The 20109-nt window shown below is 40.6% G+C and overlaps 2 protein-coding genes across 7 annotated transcripts in view; both read left to right on the forward strand.

Moving 5' to 3' along the window:
* The first annotated feature begins 1237 nt into the window (after positions 1-1237).
* Positions 1238-6043, forward strand: LOC119637680 (cell wall protein DAN4-like). The gene is made up of 2 exons (XM_038033874.1): positions 1238-1590; positions 5827-6043. The coding sequence occupies exons 1-2, from the start codon at positions 1238-1240 to the stop codon at positions 6041-6043; spliced, it is 570 nt and encodes a 189-aa protein (XP_037889802.1).
* A 13244-nt stretch (positions 6044-19287) lies between these two features.
* Positions 19288-20109, forward strand: part of LOC119637592 (probable serine/threonine-protein kinase DDB_G0282963) — a 64800-nt gene continuing 63978 nt past the window's right edge. For 4 of the 6 annotated variants that reach the window (XM_038033742.1, XM_038033736.1, XM_038033743.1 and 1 more), the window contains exon 1: positions 19974-20049. The gene's annotated coding sequence lies outside the window, so the exon portion shown is untranslated. Of the gene's footprint in view, positions 19371-19973; positions 20050-20069; positions 20087-20109 lie in introns of those variants that run through there. The other 2 variants (XM_038033739.1, XM_038033741.1) reach the window with 2 other exon arrangements.

The raw sequence follows: 20109 nt of genomic DNA on the forward strand, positions 1-20109 counted from the left end.
AGGAAACCTAATAAGTAACCATAAGTACAAATAAAGAAAAATCATACATAAAACGAACAATTTGTAAAAAAAAGGCAGAATATTGTGTAAATGTATCAAGTGGAAAGGGAAGGAAAAATCTAACTTGCTTTTCTCAATATCATCCGACGGTCCTTGCGAAATATCTAATAACAACGATAACAACAATAACTACAGCAGCACCAATAACGGAGAGAAAGCCAGCCTATACGGGAAGAATTTGAAACCAACATTTTAATTCTTAACAATAGATAAAACAGGGATTAATGTTTCCTTCTTTCAGGTGCCTGAACAATTAAAAAAAAAAGAAAGGGGAATGCGCTCAAGTTGACAGGAATATCATCATCAGTTCCATCATCCTTCTACTCATCAACATCAACAACAACAGCAAGAGCAAGTACAGTTGAAGGCAGGTTCGGTGCACTCCAAATTAACGAATTTGAAAATCACACAACTGCATTATACAAAATCTTACTACACTCTCGTCATTTTTCTATGCGTACCAATGCTTTTGTAATTTCTTCAGATTAACTTTGTCATAGCATTTGGAATATATTGCTTGTAACTATTTCTTGCAAGTTAGAGGCAACTATCCCTAAAGAAAAACACGCATATGCATGCACATATTACCAGCGTGGTGATCGATTTCAAATGAAAGAATCTCAAATAAAAAAATTTTAAAATTCTATAAAAGAAAACACAAGATACGAAATATATTTTCCAATGTTCAGTCAAAAAAACAACTCATATTTGACAAGTAAGGAATAAGCGAACCTAGACTAAGCTACTAACCCCCCTACAGCAATTTGTACGGGCCAAACAATATTACAAAAAAAAAAAAAAGACATGGAAGTCATAAACAAAATAATAACAAGCAATAAAAGAACAAGAGGAAAAGGTGCAATAGAAAAGAGGAAGAGGATATAACAGAAAGAAAATAAAATAAAACGAAAAAATAATAACAAGAAATCCTAACCCAAAAGAGGAAAAAAAAATAGTAAACGAAACCCACAAAAAAAAATAAAAATAATAAAATAGAAAAAAAAGGAAACAACACAATAAAGAACCATCCTCACAATGCCCATGGCAACTAATCGATTGTGTATTCCTTTATCACTAACCCTAGTTAAGCCTACGTATCACCAAACGCCCAAATCCGGAATGAACTCCGAGCCTGCTAGGCAAGTTTGACCTGGACATCACGGGCACTGTGCAGGAGATGAGGAGACGCTGGGCCCAATTCATCAACCAAAACAACGAACACGAGGTCGTCACCCGACTGCTCAAACTGCAGACGGAGCTGGAGGCCCTCACTAAGCAGCGATCGCTCTCTCCGGCATCTCATACGAGAAATGTAGCCGACGAGCTACCACCGACTGAGAAGGGATGCTTGCACCCGCCAATGAGCGCCGAAACCCTGCATGTACCAGTGACGGTAATGGGGCCGGACAGCAAAATGGCATTGGCATCTTACTCCCATACCTCGGGACCAGCCATCTATACCAGCGAAAGCTTTCAGTCCGCCACACCGACAGCGGCCGACACGAGACCTGGCATCGAAGTAGTCAGCAGGTATGGGCTCATTTTCACCGGCCGTAGAGAGCCGCTTGCCTTCATCGAGCGGGTCGCGGAGCTTGCAGAGGCATACGGCGTCGACAAAGACCAGCCACCATGGTGATGATTCTAGGTGAACGAGCCTTAACGTGGTACCGCAGCAACAACCAAAACTGGGCACTCTGGGAGAAGTTCCGAGCTGCCTTTATGAGATTCTTCCTGCCACGGTGACACTTCAATCGACTCGAAGACGACATTCGTCGACGCACCCAGCGACCCAGAGAGAAGTTGCAAGATTACGTGTTGGCCCTGCAGGAACTAATGCTCGATACCATAATGACGATGGAGCAACAACTGGAGCGCATTTAAAAGAACGGGCAACACGACTACATGTGGTACATACGGCGCCGAGATTTCAACAATTTGGCCGAACTAATGGAGCTCGTCAGCGATCTAGAAGCGATCCAGAAGGGCAACGCGTCACGTGAGGCACCCAGTGAAACACGCCGAGAATTCCAAGCAGGCGCTCGGCGGCATGACCCACTGAACAACAGAGCACGCACGCCGGATTCAGGGCCGTCAGAAAGGCGAATGAGTACGGCGATGCCGTCCCGACGGTATGGCCAGAGCGGCCACCTCCAATCTAATTGCCCGAACCCACAAGTCCTATACTGCTGGACATGCGGCCGACGAGGGGTACGGACTATCGACTGCTGTCGACAGGAAAATTACGGTGGAGCCCACCACCAGCGAGGGGCGATGGGCCCCGAAACGTACCAGCCTTGCAAACAGTAACGTCCGCCAATCTAGCAACTACCCCATGTTCCACCCACGCGTAATGCTGCCAGATAGGCACACTGCCAAGCTCTAGCCAACCAAGTCAACGAATCCACCCTACATCCATCCACTACAGCGAGACTTACAACATACAAACACAACTCCTTTTTTCCACGTCGAAAATTACCAGCGGAAATCCAATTCCCAGCAAAGAAACCCAAGAAACCCCACTACGCGATACGAATCAGGGGCCTCAAAAACATCAAAATCAATGCCTGCGGTGCAATAAAATTCACATGGATAGGAATAGAATCTCCGGGCCTACAATCAGACGCCCCCAGCGAAACCAATGGCACCAAGCCTCGACCTGAGATTCACATATGGCAAAGGCGGAGCCTCTAGCGGTCCTCGCGAACCGTCCCGCGCGTCCAACAGACAAACGAGCTACCGAGGTCCAAGAGTTAACGCCCTTAGCAAATCCTCATCCACCGCCAGAGTCAAGTCAACGTATTGCGTGCCCTATAGTGGCCTGTACCTATCGGCCAATGATCCGACATTCCGACATCGGAAAGCTGAAGGTGCACGAGAACTGATGGGATCTACGGTCAAAAAAAGGTGGAAACCACGGCTGCCAGCACGAAGGTACACTTCGAAGATCGGACGAGTCACTGCCTAGGTGGACAACGTCGCGACTACCAGTTTCATTGCCCCTGGCGCGTGAGATCTGGAAAACTTGCAGAAGTGAACCGTACCGAATGAATGTCCGCCTAGTTGACAGAACCGTGCAAGTGACCAGCAGGGCGCTTGGCGCCATTGGGGTCAAGTTGCAATGCGCGAACAGAACGGCCCGAAACAATACGGACCCCGTCGCGCAAAAGAATAGATGAGTTTCCCGAAAATCCGCGAAATATACTGGACAACAATGATCTAACCGAGGAGCCACAGCTTGGTGTCGAGGACGAGCAGCGATGCTTTGAGCGCTTCCTGCAGCAGAGTTGCCAAAGATTGCAACTTGCACAGCCATCGCCGAGCACAAGGTCGTCATGAAGGACGATCGCCCGTTCAAACTGCGACATGCCACTCGAAACCCGGCTATGCAAGTAGTAATCAACGCGCCGCGGTCAACAAGCTTATCGCAAACGGACAAATCGAGCCCGCCAAGACCCCTTACAATTCACCGATTACCCTAGCCCCGAAAAAAAACGTTATCTGGCGTATGTGCATGGATCTTTGCCACCTCAATAGCAAGTCGATAACTGATGCATACCCGTTACCAAAAGTTCAAGCCATTCTGGACAGACTGCGCAAAGCCCGATATACCAGTAGCCTAGACCTCAGAGACGGCTATTTGCAAATCCCACGCGAAGCCAGGAGCAGAGCTTTCACAGCATTCACGGCGCAAGGGCGTGGAACGTAATACCATTCAGCTTTCACTCAGCGCCTGCGACGTTTCTACGAGCCCTGGACAGCGTGATTGGCCCTGATATGGGGCCACACGCTTTTGCGTACCTAGATGATATCATCGTTATTGGAAAGACGCTGAAGGAGCATCTAGCTAACCTGTGATAGGTATTCCGTCGCCTACGAACCACAAACCTGCGAAAACCCGCGACATCATAAAGGTTCCCTGGCATGGTTTCATTGTACCGCTGATTTGTACCAGAATTCGCAGCCCTCTCAAAACCGCTCACCGAATTACAACAGAAAGAAAGACATTGGCACTGGACGGAGATACAGCAGACGGCATTCGAAGTTCTGAAAAGCAAGCTGACCCAGAGGCCCACTTTGGTCTGCCCCGACTTTACGAAGCCGTTCATCTTGAAGATGGGCAGCAGCGATACCGGACTGGGAGCTATTTTGACACGGCAGACCGACACCTGAATCGTGCCGAGAGAAACTGCACGGCCTCCGAGAAGGAATTCCTGGGTATACGGAAAATTAGGCCATATCTGGAGGAGTACCATTTCCATGACGTAACCGATCACCTATTCCTGAAGTGGCTGAACACCATCGACAACCCGACGGGCCGGTTAGCCAGGCAAACTGTAGAACTTCAGCAGTACGACTTCGAAGTCCACTATCGGCGCGGAACGAAAAGCGTCGTGGACGACGTGCTCTCTTGACACCCCCCGAGAAGCTCATCCGCGCGGTGACACACGCCTACCCAGCGGTAACCAGCCGGTGGCTAACCAACAGGCTGCAAGACGTCCAGATGGAACCGTGGAAGTTTCCCGGTTTGGTTATCAACGGCGGACGGTTATACCGCCACTTTCCACAGAGTAGTCTGGAAGAGGGAAAAGCAGCATGGAAATTATGCGTGTCAACACCCGTGAGATCCGAGATCTTGCAGGAGAACAATGACGAACCCACAGCAAGAACCTCGGCATACCTAAGGCGACACGACGAGTTTGCAGGAAATACTATTGGCCTGGAATGCACTGAGATATCTCCCGGTAAGTGCAAAAATTCCGGAACTGCCAACAATTCAAACCGGTCTAGCAGAAGCCGGCTGGAGAAATGTTAACGACCCTGCCGGAAGAGCCGTGGTCGGCAGTCTGCGCCGACTTCGTGGGACCTCTGTCACAGATAAAGGTGGGTCACACGATGCTCCTGGTGGTTGTGGACCAGTTCTCCAAATGCGAGGAATTAATCTCGCCCAAACAGGCCACCACAGCCGCAGTGATATATGCGTACCGAGAGCGCATTTTCAGCAAGTTCGGCACGCCACCAGAAATCGTCCCCGATAACGGGATGCAGTTTAAAAGTAAGCACTTCCAGAGCTATCTCCAACGAATCGGAGTCAAGCACCGGCTCCCCGCACCGTACACTCCACCGGAAAACCCTACCGAGAGAGTCAACCAAACCCTCAAAACGGCCACCGCGCAACACTGCGAACACGAAAACGCCGCATGACACTAATGTCTGCCGGAAATCACCCTGGCCATGAAAACAGCGATCTCAGACTCTACCAGCTGCTCCACTGGCACACGCCTTCTATGACCAAGGGTCACGGGCGTTCTAACTCAGCCTCAGTCACCGCGGCAAAGAGCCCAGAACCTGAAGGAAGTCATCCACACTGTGCGTCACAACCTCGAGCTTTCTTCATTCGACCAACGAGGGTACTTGAACCCCCATCGCCGTCCCTGCAACCTCAGGTTGGGTACCTAGTGCTGGTTTGTCATCACCCTCTTTCAAAAGCGGCCAATCAGTTTGCCGCTAAGTTGGCGCCGTGATTCCAAGGGCCGCTTACCGTGGTCCGATTCGAATCTCCAAACATCATCCAAATCGAGGACACCTCGACGCGGTTGCTGAAGCGCATCCATTTGCAAGACGCTAAACCCGTCGCAGAACCCGAGTCCACTCGTCCCGAGCGGAAGGGGCGGCCAGGCCGAATACTAAGACACCGCCTACCTACTTCAACAATCACAGCCACTACAACGAATTGAACAACATCCGCAACAAACGCTAACCTAGCAGAGTAACAATCGCATCAACGGCGGCACAAGCACCTCAACGACAGCTGTTACATACACAACATCAACAACAGACGCCAACCGATCAGCGCGTCGATTGTAACAATGGCGTCACAGCAGGAGCAGCAACATTTACACCAACAACACCAACCACGACAACTATCATAACCACAACATCATTAGCGTTAACCTCAACCACTACCACAACACTACGTCCATAATTACCAAGATAAAGCAAATCGCATCTGCACTGACGAGACCCCAGTACCAATATCGAGACAACACCCACCTACAAGTAATCGCAGCAACTACAACGAGCTAAACAACAACTACAAACGAAACATCAACGGCACAGGTGGCTCTCGCCGTTAGCACAAAATGGTTATCGAGCCCACTGCCGCAACAGACTCAACCTAAAAATTCAACGCAACAATGAAAGTCACCCATAGCCAAAGGTCTGTCAACCCATTGCGAGGCCATAGTGGTCAACGTTGACACAATCCGTACCACCCTGGCCAATGGTCTGGCGACCCAATGCTGGAAAGCCAAACGTACACGAGAGCTGACGGGGGCTGCTCTGCTCAGGTAACAGGCTCTGCGTCATCACCAACAATAGCTAACTGGCCAACACCAGAGAGGGGTATCGCCAGTTACTTCTTCTCCCCGAAGAACGGAGGATCTGTGAGGAGCCAAAGTCGTCCCTTGTTTTGGACTCACGAGTTCTCCGTCTCTGGTGAGGGAGAGAGGGTGGTAGTTTAAGTTAAAGAGAAAGTTAGAATAAGAATAGTGATAGGAATATAATAAGAATAGGATAGGAATAGAACAAGAATATGGTGAGAAATAAAATAAAAGTAGGTTTAGTCTAGGGTAGAGTAGAGTAAGTTAGAATAATTTAGAATTAGTCATCGTTTGAAAGTCTTTCTTTGGAGTCATTGTTTGATAGTCAGTGTTGAAGAGTCATGAGTCGTAACTTAGGAGTCGTGCTTTAGCGTCGTAAGAGTAATAATAAGCGTGGGATATAAAAACCGAACAATAAAGGTCCCTGTAAAAAATAAATGTTCTTGTGTTTTCCTGAGCCGCTGCGCTGCCCCAGCCCGAAAAAAAGGGCCGGAAAGCCCCTCACAATATATGATTTGTCGAGAAAAGTAGAAATGAAAATAACTAGTTCTTAATCGAAAATCTTGCATATTTTCCTATTCACATACACTTAAAATTTCGTAGATAAGAAAGCTGTACATACATATATGTTAATAAGTATATGTGTGTCAAATACTTGGTAATGAAAGCTTCGGTTTTTATATTTTAGCATTAACTAGAATGCTGTCTACATTTCCTTTTCGTCTGTAGGAGTTACACTGGGATCGTCAGGATCTCTTCTGTTATTTTTGGTTTGTTCTTCCGCATTTTCAAGCCAGGTTTGTTTTAGCGCGATCTTGTTATTGTGCGATAGCGTTAGACTCTCGAATCGGCAGATTGTACTTGCGATTTTCCTGCTAATATATGACTAGGTACCCCATAACATTTTTACTTTTTCGGCGTATGTTGTAATGATATTCCTTATTTTGTTGATAACTTCCATCTCGAAGTCAAAGGATTCTGTATACCTCTTAATACAGACAAACTGTCAGTAACAATGACGGTTTTGAGTTTGCCTTTATGGGAAAGCTTGGCAGCGTGCAGGATAGCTCTGGCTTGGGTTGTGAAAGTTGAAATACTTTCGTGAAATATGCGATTGAGAAGAACCTGTCCTGAAGCATCTACGACGGCACAAATAGGTGGCAGTCTGGAAGATTTCGACCCGTCTGTGTATAAAAGATTCCAACCAGTACTCTGCAATACTTGGGTTTTTTCAGCTGTTAGATCCCTGAAGACGTAATTTGGAGTATCTTCTTCTTTGTGCATTAACAGCGAAATGTCAAAAGAGGCGTCTTTCAAAATCCAGGGAGGTTTAACACCAAAATAGCGGGAATAATAATCTTTCTCACGTCTTCACCGAGAATAGATTTGTTTGATATAAGAAGCTCGGGGACTATTTTAGCTTTTAATTCATAAAGTCTATTTTCTAAAGCTAGGAGACCAGTTTCAATTATAAAACTATTTATGGGCGTCGTCCGAAAAGCATAAGAATTTGCTCTGAGGCCTTGCTGATAGATCGGTGTGAGATTGTTGATATTAGATTTGCAGCTATGGTCATAAATTATCAAAGCATAGTCAATCTTGCTTAAAACAAGAATTCTGGTAAGATAAGCAATAGTGTTAATGTGCGCATAGCCTTTCGAAGCAACGTACTGTATGAAATTCACCCTTGTTCAAATAGAATTTTTTAACCGAAGACAGTCTGCTTTCCAACAATATTTGTTGGAAAACGTGAGCCCGCAAGTATGGAGCGTCTGCACGATTAGTACTGGTTAGTCAATTATATTGTAGTGTGATCGCATATCATTATTTGTATCCACTTTGACGTGTGACAGCATTATGCAAATTCAGCATATTTCTTTTGCTAAAAGAAAAATAAAAATTATCTAATACTTTACCTTCATTTCAAAATGCAATACGAAGCCAGGCGCCATTCGGGCGAAAACTGGTAGCTTGTTCGTATATACGGTTCCAAATACGGATATTTCTATTTATAAGAAACATATTGCCCTCAGTTGCAATGTGGCCGGAAAGTCTAAACTTGCTGATGTAGTTATAGCATTGGAGGGCTTCGATTTGCCATATCTGATAAAACTATTATATGTTTTATCGAATTATATGACCGTAATTTACTTCTTTTTTTTTTCTTTTTTTTTTGGTATGTTGAACAGAGATGGACTAAGCCAATAGATTTGTGGCTTATATGTCCAAATAATAAATTGTTGTAATTTTTAGTCACGATTATGTATAAAAGGTAACAAAAAAAAAAAGAGAGCGGCCGTAATAACTGGAGTGAGCATGTTAAATGTAATTGTGTGTGTGTGTGTGTGTAAGTGTGCTTGTTGAGTTCTTGAAAGTCAGACAGTGTTGCAAACTTTGGCTGAAAACGAAAAGGAATGTTATCGTAATTGAAAATGATTGAACGCAAAAAAAGGAAAGAGGAGGATAAAGAAAAATTCTAAAAGGATAAATTGGCTTTTCTAATAAAGCAAGTTAGTTCTCCGAGATGACATACATTTTTTGCTGCAAAGAGATCGAGGAGACAGCCATATAACTTGAAGAAGCTAAAGGAATCTCTAATGCCATCAAGCCTGTGACATCTGAAGATTAGATGCTCAGCAGACTCAACAACATTGCAAACTTCACAAACATCACATGGTATAGCGCGAATCATTTTTAAATAAACTTTGTCATAAGTGTGACCACTAATGAGTCTATAAAGAATTTTGATTTCCCAGGAATTAAAAGAAGATACAGAGAAGGGTTTGAATTGAAATGTGGGATTTAATTTATAGAACAGACGATTGGATTTAACGCGCGCGATCTCTTTAAATTCGTCGTTTAGCTGTTGAAGGATGTGGTTGCGAATTGCCCGAATTGCTTCATTGGGAGTATATTTGATGGACAAAATTGTCCCATCAACACGAGCTCTCCCTGCATGAAAGTCGGCTTTTACATTTAAAAAAAAGCCGCAGTGGCCAGGTACCCAAACGAGGTGACAGTCATCCATTTGAGATTCGTGCAACGTCTTGTGAATGTCAAACACATATTGATTTTCTGCATCTCTTTTATTTATTAGAAGTAGAGCAGACCTGCTGTCGGAAAAAATAACAAAACGTCTGATACCATCGGAAATAGCAACCATGATAGCATGTCGAATGACGAGCAACTCAATAAAGGTAGAGAAAAATTCCTCTTCCACTTTGACTCGAAGTATTGTTTCAGATAGATGTTTCACGACCGAGAAGCCAGATACATTATGTCCGACGGAACCGTCAGTGGCATATATATCATATCCGTTGTTGTAATAAAAAAGGAGCTTTTCTTGGCATAACAACCTTATACAAGAGAAGTTGACATTTTGTTTTGAGGTAGAGATTGGTTCGAGAATGTTCATGAAGACTTTGCATTTGCTGGTAATGAAATTCAAGGGGGGAATTGAATCTAACTTATCAAAAATATGACGAAGTTTTTGATAGCAAAAAGTATAGCTGCAAGTGACAGTGTCACTGAGAGATATAATTTCCTGAAAAAAGTAAGGATTTATCATCTTGACTTTAATTAACTCCTTGGCCGTGCAAAAAAGGGCTCTTTCGGAAACCGGCCATTCACCAGATATGACATTGAGAATATGTTGAGGAGTTGAGGGGGTCAATCCAGTACAACGCTTCAACATTCGGTTTTCAAATGCTTGTATACGTTTTTCAATATATTTTGGGAAATTGCAACATGTGGAATGTCCAAATTCAATTTTGGACCTGACTAGAGATTTGTAAACGGTCAAAGCATTTTTGGGAGGCAAGCCTGCCTGATTGTTTGTCATGAGTTTGATGATGTTGCATCCAGACTGACAATCTTTGAATGCCTTTTCATAGTGCCGACGAAAGGTTAAGCTGTCATTTAAAATTCTCCCAAGAAATCGAGTAGATTTTACCTGATTAACTTGGGTACCTTTGATGAGAAGTCTAATTTCACGTTTAGAACCTTTGGCAAAATAAATGGTGTTTGTCTTGTTGGGGTTAAAATATAAATTAAGATCAGTGCATGCATCGAAAAACAAGTTCGCTTTTATCGAGAGGTTATTGACAGCTGCTGGAAAAGATGAGTCCGCAGATACGATTAGAAAATCGTCTGCGTATTGAAAAATGTGAGTTTTGTCATCTTGAAGATCATGTAAAGAAGCTGCGTACAAATTGAAGAGTATGGGGCTTAAACAACTGCTTTGTGGGATACCACCACATATTTCAACTTTTTCGGTACCCATCACCAAAACACGCTTGGATAAAAAATTCAGTATCCACAGCCTCATTTGAAGAGGAATCGAAAAGTTTAGGAGAATTCTGCCAAGCTTAATCAAGTTGACACAGTCATAGGCTTTGCTGATGTCAAGGGAGAGCATGACAACCGTTTTCCCTGCTTTTTTTAAGCTGGCTATGAGAAAACACAGTTCATTAACGCACATATTCGTAGATTTGCGTTTTTGATAGGAGTAAGACCGAGTTGGAATAATGTTCTTAGTTTTCAGGAAAGCTGTTAGTCTCTCCTTAACCATGAGGTTGATGGTCTTTATGAATACAGATATTAGTGAAATTGGTCTGAAGTTACTTAAGTCATTTAAGTCTTTACCTGGCTTGGGAATGGGAACTATTTTGATGCAACGCAAATCAGAGGGTATACAGTTGGTGGACCAGCAGTTGTTAATTGCATGCAAAAGCATGCTGACGCTTCCTCCAGACAGTGCTGTGAGCATGTCATACTTGACTCCATCACAACCTGCAGCAGTAGCTCTCTTTCTGGAATGTAAGACATACATTAGCTCATGTAATGAAAAGGGTGTGTTACTGATACTACTAAAAGGAATTGAAGGCATTGTAATAGGATTAACAATTGGAATGTAGCTCTTGAGCATATCTAAGTATTTTTTATTATCACGGTCATTCCATACAGCACATCCACTTAATTTTCGACTAGAATGTCGATGTCCATTGATATAATTCCAAAAGGGACGTGGATTGCCGTTACCACATAACTCTTTAATAGCGATGGCTCTATGTGCCCTTTTCGCCTTTCTAACTGCAGACCTCCATTCTTTCAGTATTTTCATATATTCAATGTAGTTGGCTGGATTGGCATATTTGCTCATTTTTTTTCTTGCAGCTTGGTGTTTGCGGAAAAGTGTTGACAGGGAAGGATTCCACCAAGGTTTAGGTGAGAAGGACTCAATGTCAGGGAAGTTGGTTCTAGCAGACATGATCACAGACTGAAAGGCACTTTGAATTGATGATAAATCAGAAGGAAGATCAACTTTAGACAGACGGTCCATAAGGAAGTTGCGTGAAATGAAATTTTCTATTTTCTTGACGGAATTGTTACAACTGTGGAATATAATGGGGGAGTGCTGACTTTTGCCAATGGAAATATTGGACGTGTTCCAGTTGAAAGATAAAATAGTTGAGTTCGAGAAAGTTAGATCCAAGTCACTGCTCGCCGTGCGACCGCTCCGGTTACAGTCAAAGGTAGTTTTGCCGTTATTTAAGACACTGAAACTGCTGGAATTGATGGCATTTACAAGGATTTTGCCTTTGTTGGTAGAGACTTGATCGCCATACAGGCAGTGTCTTGCATTGAAATCTCCAGCTAGAATCACATTTTGTCAACCGTCAAGAAAGCATAATCTCTGAATCTCATCACGAAAGGTTTGCACATCGAGACTGGGTGGGAAGTAGCATGAGGCTATGAAAAGATTCGGTTTCAGGTTGATGGGTTTGATGATGATTATGTCAACGGCAGAGTTATAGGGAATACGTCTGAAATTGACACCTTTCTTAACTAATATAGTAACACCATCATAGCCATCATTTCGGCATTTGGTGGCTGAGGCATAATTCGAAACTTTAACTTCGAAACAATTTCCATCTTTTAGAAAAACTTCACTTAAGATACAAAAATCAATCTTCTTTGAGTTTAAGTAAAAATCTAGAAAAGATAGGTTACGTCGGACACTTTGAATATTATATTGTAAAAAGGATATCATGTTGAAACTTGAGAAAGAACCCCGGCGGATTTCCTCGCAGTACTGGATGCTCGAACGGGGCAAGAAATAGCACAGATAGACATTTTTTCTTCAAATTCTTTAATAAGATTGTGAGGGATCATCGGACGGATACTTTCTTGAATCGCGAGAATTAATCTTTCAAGTTCTGAAGACCGCAAATAGTTGTTTGAAATTTTCGGTCCAAGAAGGCTTGTTCCAGACGACTTGGGGGGTGTATTGGGAGAAGGCTTGGTGGGTGAATTGATAAGAGATTTGCAGGGAACCAATTTCCTTTTGACGACAGCATTGTATTTATTTTTGGTTAAGATTTTGTTGGCATTTTGATTATCATCCTTGGTCGAAATTGCAGACGTGTTCCCCAGTGAAGGGAAATTGCCGTCATAAGTGCTGTCATCGAGACATTCGAAATAATTTTCGGAAAAATTCTCTTTGACCTCTTTATACGAAAGATTTTTGATCGCAATTATCCTGTTGATGTTTAATTCAATTTCCCTATTAGGGCAACACTTATTGAGAGCGTTGTGCTCACCTGAGCCACAGGACAAGCACTTCATCGCCTCACAATTTACACACTTCGGAGACTTTCCACAGTTAAGGCACCTGCTCTCTTTAGCTTTGCAGAATTTATATACGTGACCGTATCTGCCACACTTAAAGCACTGCTTTAAAGTCGGTACAAAGTATTCGACCGGCAGATTACAATAGTTAAATTTTATTGCCTTAGGGAGGGCTCTCCCTTTGAAGCCAACTTTGATGCTTGTTGTGGGAATCCACTCGTCTTTGTTGTTGGGATTTCTTCTTTGGAAACGGACAGCGGACTTAATCGGAATATCGGATACGGCGTTTTTAATTATGTCATCGACACTGGGTGCATGGGATGTTTCGAATAAACCCAAATCTCTCAGTGAATGACCTCGGTATGTACGCTTTTAAATTCTTTTTATTAAATTCGTTATTCATAACAAAATTGTTGGCATTGGCAGCGGAGCTGAAAAGTAGTTTGGCTCTACCCCTGCTAACAACTTTTAATTCTTTTAAGCAATCCTTCAAGAAATCCTTCAAGTAATCATAGAAATAGAGATTGGAGTTAATATTGATGTGATTTCCTTCTGCGTCCGCGCACGTTTCGACAAAAACGACAAAATTGCAGTTTGAAAGGCAATCGTACAAATTAGTTTCGAGATTTGGGGCGGCTGTGGCACCCAAATCAGAGGGCTTGTCGGTAGCCTGTTTACAAGGCGGAATTAAAACGTTTGCGTTAGCCTCTCCCTTATCAGATAAAAGAATATTATTCTCACCTATTTTCGATCTCTTGGTGTGCCCAGTGGCGTTCATGTAAAAATTTTCAAAACAGTCTCTATTTGTAGTTATAGGATCAGACCCAGTCTCCATAGGGAGCCGGGCTGATGTTGTTTTGGTTGTTATCACAGGGAACGCAAAAAGAAAAAATCACAAAGAAAAAACAAAAAATAATAATTGAATATATATATGTATTGCTTCTTAATTTTTCTCTCACGAGAGATTCCTCCTCCTTCCCTCCTTTTCCTTCTTTAAAATTGTTCTCTTTGGTTATTTTATTACTTTATTAAACCTCTTTTCCTTTTCAAATATTTAAAATCTCTTTCTTTTTTTTTTTCCTTTTTTTTCACTAACACCGGTAAACACAAAAATTATCCAGCTGCCGTTTGCGGAGATGACGTGTTGTGTCAAGTGTGAATAAAAAGAGAATGTCGTAATTTACTTCAATACAACTGTACACATAACTGTAACGGCAGACTGCTTGTTCGTTGCTTTCCCAATTTCCCGTTAATAACAGTAAATCGCTGTCCACCTTTTAGTTTTCCTGAGGGTCCATATCATCCAGCAAACTGCATTTCCTTTAATTACAGGCCTGATGATCCATTGATCTTCCTCAACTACAAATTATGATTTTAAGAAAACCAATATCTTATTACTTAAAGCTTATCTTTCACACCTTACTCTTGGTTTTCTGCTAGAAATATTGAAACCCTACTATCATCACTTAGTAATGCGTTGAACCTAGTTCTTTCTACATCCGTTCCAAACAAGCAACCGCGCCCTCGAAGCATGTGCGCGCCATGATTTAACAAGACAATTAAACATTACAAAAATAGGAAAATCAAACTCTAAATATTTTTTTACGTTTGCTGACTCCAAAAGGAAAATCTCCCTTTTTCATGGCGGCGATTCCTCTCATGACGTCGAAACCTCAAATATGTTTTCTGAATACTTCCGACGAAATTTTTCAACTGCTGATTCCGATTTAATTGTTAGCTATCCATATCTCATAACCAACTCGGTTTCGATTCTTAATTTGGTCATTACAGACAACGACGTTTACATGGTTTGAAATCTGCATGGTTTCCTGAAGGAAGATCAACTATTACGAATCTCTTAGAGTTTACTTGCCATGTTTTCAAGGCTTTTTCTAGTGGGTCTTGCATGGATATCGTACATATTAATTTTTGTAAAGCGTTTGACTTGGTTAACAATAACTTATTAGTTTTCAAACTCCCTTTACACTTGTTGAAATGGAAAATCTCGTATCTGCATAACAGTTCCTTCAGTGGTCTGTTTAACTGCATCATTTCAGATGAATTTTCCGTGACGTTTGGCGTCCATCAAGCAAGCCACTTAGGACCCCTTTTATTCAATTTATACATTAGTGAACACCCCGAGGTGATTAAATCCAGTCAGACCTTAATGCACGCTGACGACATTAAACTTTTTTCTTACCTCTCCTAGGGATCGCAATCGCATCAGCTTCAAATTGACTTAAAAAATTTGGTTCGTTAAACTTTGTGATGTTAAATCTAAAGAAATACGAGAAGCTTTCTTTCAATACTGAGTATTTCACTGATTCACACACTGAAAACTTTGATTCGTTTATCGATTTCTTCCAAAGATTACGTTTTAATTCGCACATTTTTGGTCTAAAGAGAAGAACACAAGAAATCTAGTGCATTAACTCATATCATCATTAAATGCGAAAAATAGTAGATGTTATTAAATATTGTACAACCAAAAGGAAACCTTTGTTTTTGCTTTAAAAAAAAAATTATAATACTTATACCATTTTAGATTTGTGTGTTCTTAATGTTTTGTTTTCAAACGTTCAGGAAGTTCTCCACCGCACTTTGTCTACGTTAAAGTAAAAAGGCGTCCTTTTTTTTTAGAGGAAAGTAGACTGCAGGAATTTAAGACCTAATTTCGGAGTATCCCATATAAGACTATGGGCCGATATAGACCATACGTATAAAGTACTCTAGTCTGTCCGGTAAATAAATTTCGTTCGTCCGCTTATCCTCACAAGGATTACAGCACGTGCATTTCTTTAGTGTAACCGTCTGTGGAGTATCTATGGGATAAAATCCACACTCCGTGCTGTCTGCTTGTCTGAACGTATTCTTATGTCCATCTTTGAAAACTTCAAGCACCGCGCCTAATATGCGTTGTACGTCTAACTTCCGGAATCGTAACAGATGTAGCCATGTATGTCCCTTATTCTCGCCCTCACGAAGCCCGTATGCTGATAATCCACGTCCACGAACGGTGTGGATACGGAGGATCAGATTGGTGCCTTTTTGGACATATCGATTATCCGCGCGCTATGTCCCGTGCTTCTGTATGGGTCGCTTTCTTTGATTTTCTCTGGATGGTTTTGACCGAAGCAAGTCATGAACTGCTTCCGCCATCTAATAGGCGGAAGCAGTTCATGACTATTCATCCTTTATCCCTTCACTATTAATCCTTTATCCCTTTCCCATAGAATTCCCGAAATATAAACAACGTAACCTTCATACCCAACTTTGCTTGTTTTTCCGCTTTGGATCATCTTCCTCGGCTGCCGCCTTTTTGGTTGGCTACCAATTTGAATGTAGTGGAGTGTAGTGATGAATTCGCGTTTCATCCGTCGTTATACAACTGAATAAATTCTTTTTATTTTTCTAAGCAACAAAAGTAAGAAAAAGCGGTGACACCTCGTACAGAGCTTCCACGTGTTCCTGTAAAATAGTAAATACACCACCTTCTGATATCGTAAAGGTCTCAGCTATTACGCGAAACTTCACTTTTCGATCTTCCAAAACAATTTTGTTGACTTTTTTTACGTTTTCTGAAATGATTGGCGAACTAAAACGACCAGAGCGTTCATCACCATCGTTTAAAAGCAAACCACTACTTCACTTCGTGTTCGTGGAGTAAGGCCCATATAACACTTATGAAGCCACTGCTTTGCTTAAGCGGTGTTTTTACCAATAAAAACATCGGTTTATCAACACTTGAAACTTAGAATTTTCCATTGTTTTGACAATTACAAAAACAGTGTCACTAAAACAGCTGTACCTTATAAACTACGTTTGGATCGCCGTTAAATTTTCAGGCATTTCGTTTGAAGACTGAGACTACTAAAAATGGATTCGTTAAAAGTGGCGACACCTATTAGTCATCTTACAAACTAATTGAATAATTCCGTGCGCTTGCTATGTCTTTGGGTTATTCTACAAAACACAAAATTGAAGTTTAGATAAATATTTATTATTACAAAGGCAGTAACGAGAGAATTCAGTAGTGGCTGAGTATTTGTTTTTACCAAATCACAAGTAACATATATGAAACTACAGCATAAACCGTGCAGTAGATAAGTCCATGTATTTCTGGCTAGACAACTAAATAGAACTGCTAGAAATAAATGTTTGTTCCTGTCACATTGGCAAAATTATTAGAATAGCACGTGCTTATGATATGTCAAATAGGTAACTTTTAAAAATGGATGTTTGTTAAAATTTTCTTAAACATGGCAAAACCGGTCAACATACAACCTAAAAGATAAAGAATTCGAATCTCAAGCCGCTACACTCAGATTCCACAAACCATACTTTCTAAAAATAAATGTTGAGAAATTATAAACAAGGGCTGATTTATATATTGGACTACGACGTAACTGAATAGATACCATGTAGATCTAAACCGGAATTTGCCCGTAGACGGCGCTGGCTGTAAATATAGTAACTATCAAACTGCGTTATTGGGCAAATTTCTTTTGTTGACGTCTTGGCAAGGATTACCAACAATACAACACAATCTTCATGCGACAGCATAATTTGTAACAGCGTTGAGCATATCAAGTTTTATATCAAATAAAGAAAATGAAACAAAAGGACATCGTTTTTGCATTGTACTGTTACTCGCGGTTAAAAGCAGATTTATTTTGAGAATCCTACGCGAATGGATAGATTTAAGCATACCATTCCCCATCTATCGCAGGAAGAATTGAGTTTTGCTTTCTCGGATGATGCATTTGGTAACCTCCAAACAAAAACATTTTCAAGATCAATTTGGGTTTTGTGTCAGTGACTAAATTGAAAGAATTAAAATATAAACTGTTGGAATATTGATCTTACTAACTAAATCTGACTTGCGTTAGTCAAATTCTATCAATATTAGCCAAAGTTGCAGTAGTAGATCCTTAAAACAAAATTTCCAACGGGCTATGTCTGGCTACCAACAGTTTTGCTTGTGTTGTTATTTAAAAAACGAAGATTGAACCTCAAGCGATAGAAAAGATGAATGAAAAATAAATCAAATTTGCAACAGACCAATCTTACGTAGCTGAAGTATATCATACTTTTTAGTTTCTTTTTTATTAAATGCATTTGGAAACCAAGGAATAACTAGTTGAAAACTCTGTTTTTTTTTTTTTTTTTGTTTGTATTTGATATGGATTGGACCTTTTAACTTAAATTTAGATCCATAATCCAGTAACTATATAGAAATCCATTGCTGATATTCATAATTTCACGTGATGATGAAATAATGATGCTTTTTTACTAAATTTTTTGATTTTTTTGCTTTCAATTGAGTAACACGCTGAAGTTGGTTGTCTACACCCCAACGACAACATGAAGACTGAAGTTGAAAACTCAAGCAGAAATGAAATCTGACTTTTACTAAGAAATCAGAGTTCTTTGCGTACGTATCAAAAAAAAACATAAAATATTGATTAACTCACTATATCCCGATATAATGAAACTAGCTGTGAACGTACAATGTTCAAAATAAAACTTCAGGCTTTACCGCTACAAAGGGCATTTCACCAGATCTCATAAAATATTACGCGCGAACTGATTCAAAGTAGTATATTTCCGCTTTGTGGCTAGTCACTAATCATAAGAAAAGACAACGCGTTTTTTTGTTAGAAGTTTTTGCGCTCAAGTGTCAACTTTGACAGTTCGTAGGAATATTCACAATAATACCATATGCCTATTTTGTTACAAAGCAAGATTGTTGAATCACAAAAACAACATAATGCCGATTTGCTACGCATGCTGTAAAGTTGTACATTTTTTGTAAAGAATTCCTAGAGCGATTATTCAACCACTTAAACATTTCATTTTAAAACACAACGTCGTAGGTTTGCGTACATCGTCACACTCGAACACTTACAAACACGACAGAGAATTTTATATACAAAAATATACATGGACAAACGTTAATGAGACTACCTTTCGCTTCAGAACTATCAAAGCGCGAGCAGAAGAATAATGCAAGTATTCTTTACGTGAAGTGATTTAAAAAATTGAAACAAGTTAGTTTAAGCCAGCTTTTTTGAATATTTTCATAATGTAATTAATAACATGGTCTCGCATGTTAGTCAAAACGAACATTTATAGGTCAGATTAAAGTCACCTAAACATTCAGAGAATAAACATAGTTCCAAGTTAAGTGTCCCATAACTATCTAGATATGTATGTCTAGATAAAATTTAATTTGAAAAGAACATATTACAAAGAGGCGTAATAAGAACAAGAACTTGTTCCCCAGGCTGTAAATGTAAGGTACAGTACACAATTTTAATCTGTCTTATATATATTGCATGTATCTATTTATTACTTCAAGTCCAATCCACATATGCTGCAAAAATTTTGAACCGAAAGCGCTTGTTTAAATACTGCCAACGTTTAACTCTACAACCGCTTAACTGTTGCCTTCATTGAATGCGAAATTAATTTATCCGCAGGAATCCATATCCGAAAATTTTCTCATATTAATATTTCCTAATCAATTCGATCGTCTGTATGAGCAGATTCATCCTAATAAACCGACAGCATAAGATTAATTCCGCATCATTCGAACATAACCGATAAAAAAACAAATTTAGTATTTAGCAGTAGTGTTAACCATTTTAGCTTATTAAAAAAATAAATTGCCTACAAAAAAACAGAGATGGAATTTCATCACTTTAATACTTCATGTTAATTAATGTAGATACTCTTTATGCTATCAATTAAACTAGTCTCTATTTATTATCCACCAATATGTACTAAGAACAACTTTTAATTTTAAAAATAAGTAAGCAGATTTTAACCTATCTATTGATACTACCTTGCGTTGTCTGGTTGGCTGCATATATGTTATTACTGTAATGTAGTAGATAGCGATAGTTGATACTTCTTTCTGCAACTATGGTTTGTGACTGCTGTTGTCAAATTTGTAGTTTGTGAAAACAATTATAAAGTAAGAACTCCAGAAAAAAAGAAAAATCTATAAAATTGTAATATTAAAAATTTGATTTTA

The sequence above is a fragment of the Glossina fuscipes genome, unplaced genomic scaffold, assembly GCF_014805625.2.
Source record: "Glossina fuscipes isolate IAEA_lab_2018 unplaced genomic scaffold, Yale_Gfus_2 60, whole genome shotgun sequence".
NCBI classification, from domain to species: Eukaryota; Metazoa; Arthropoda; class Insecta; order Diptera; family Glossinidae; genus Glossina; species Glossina fuscipes.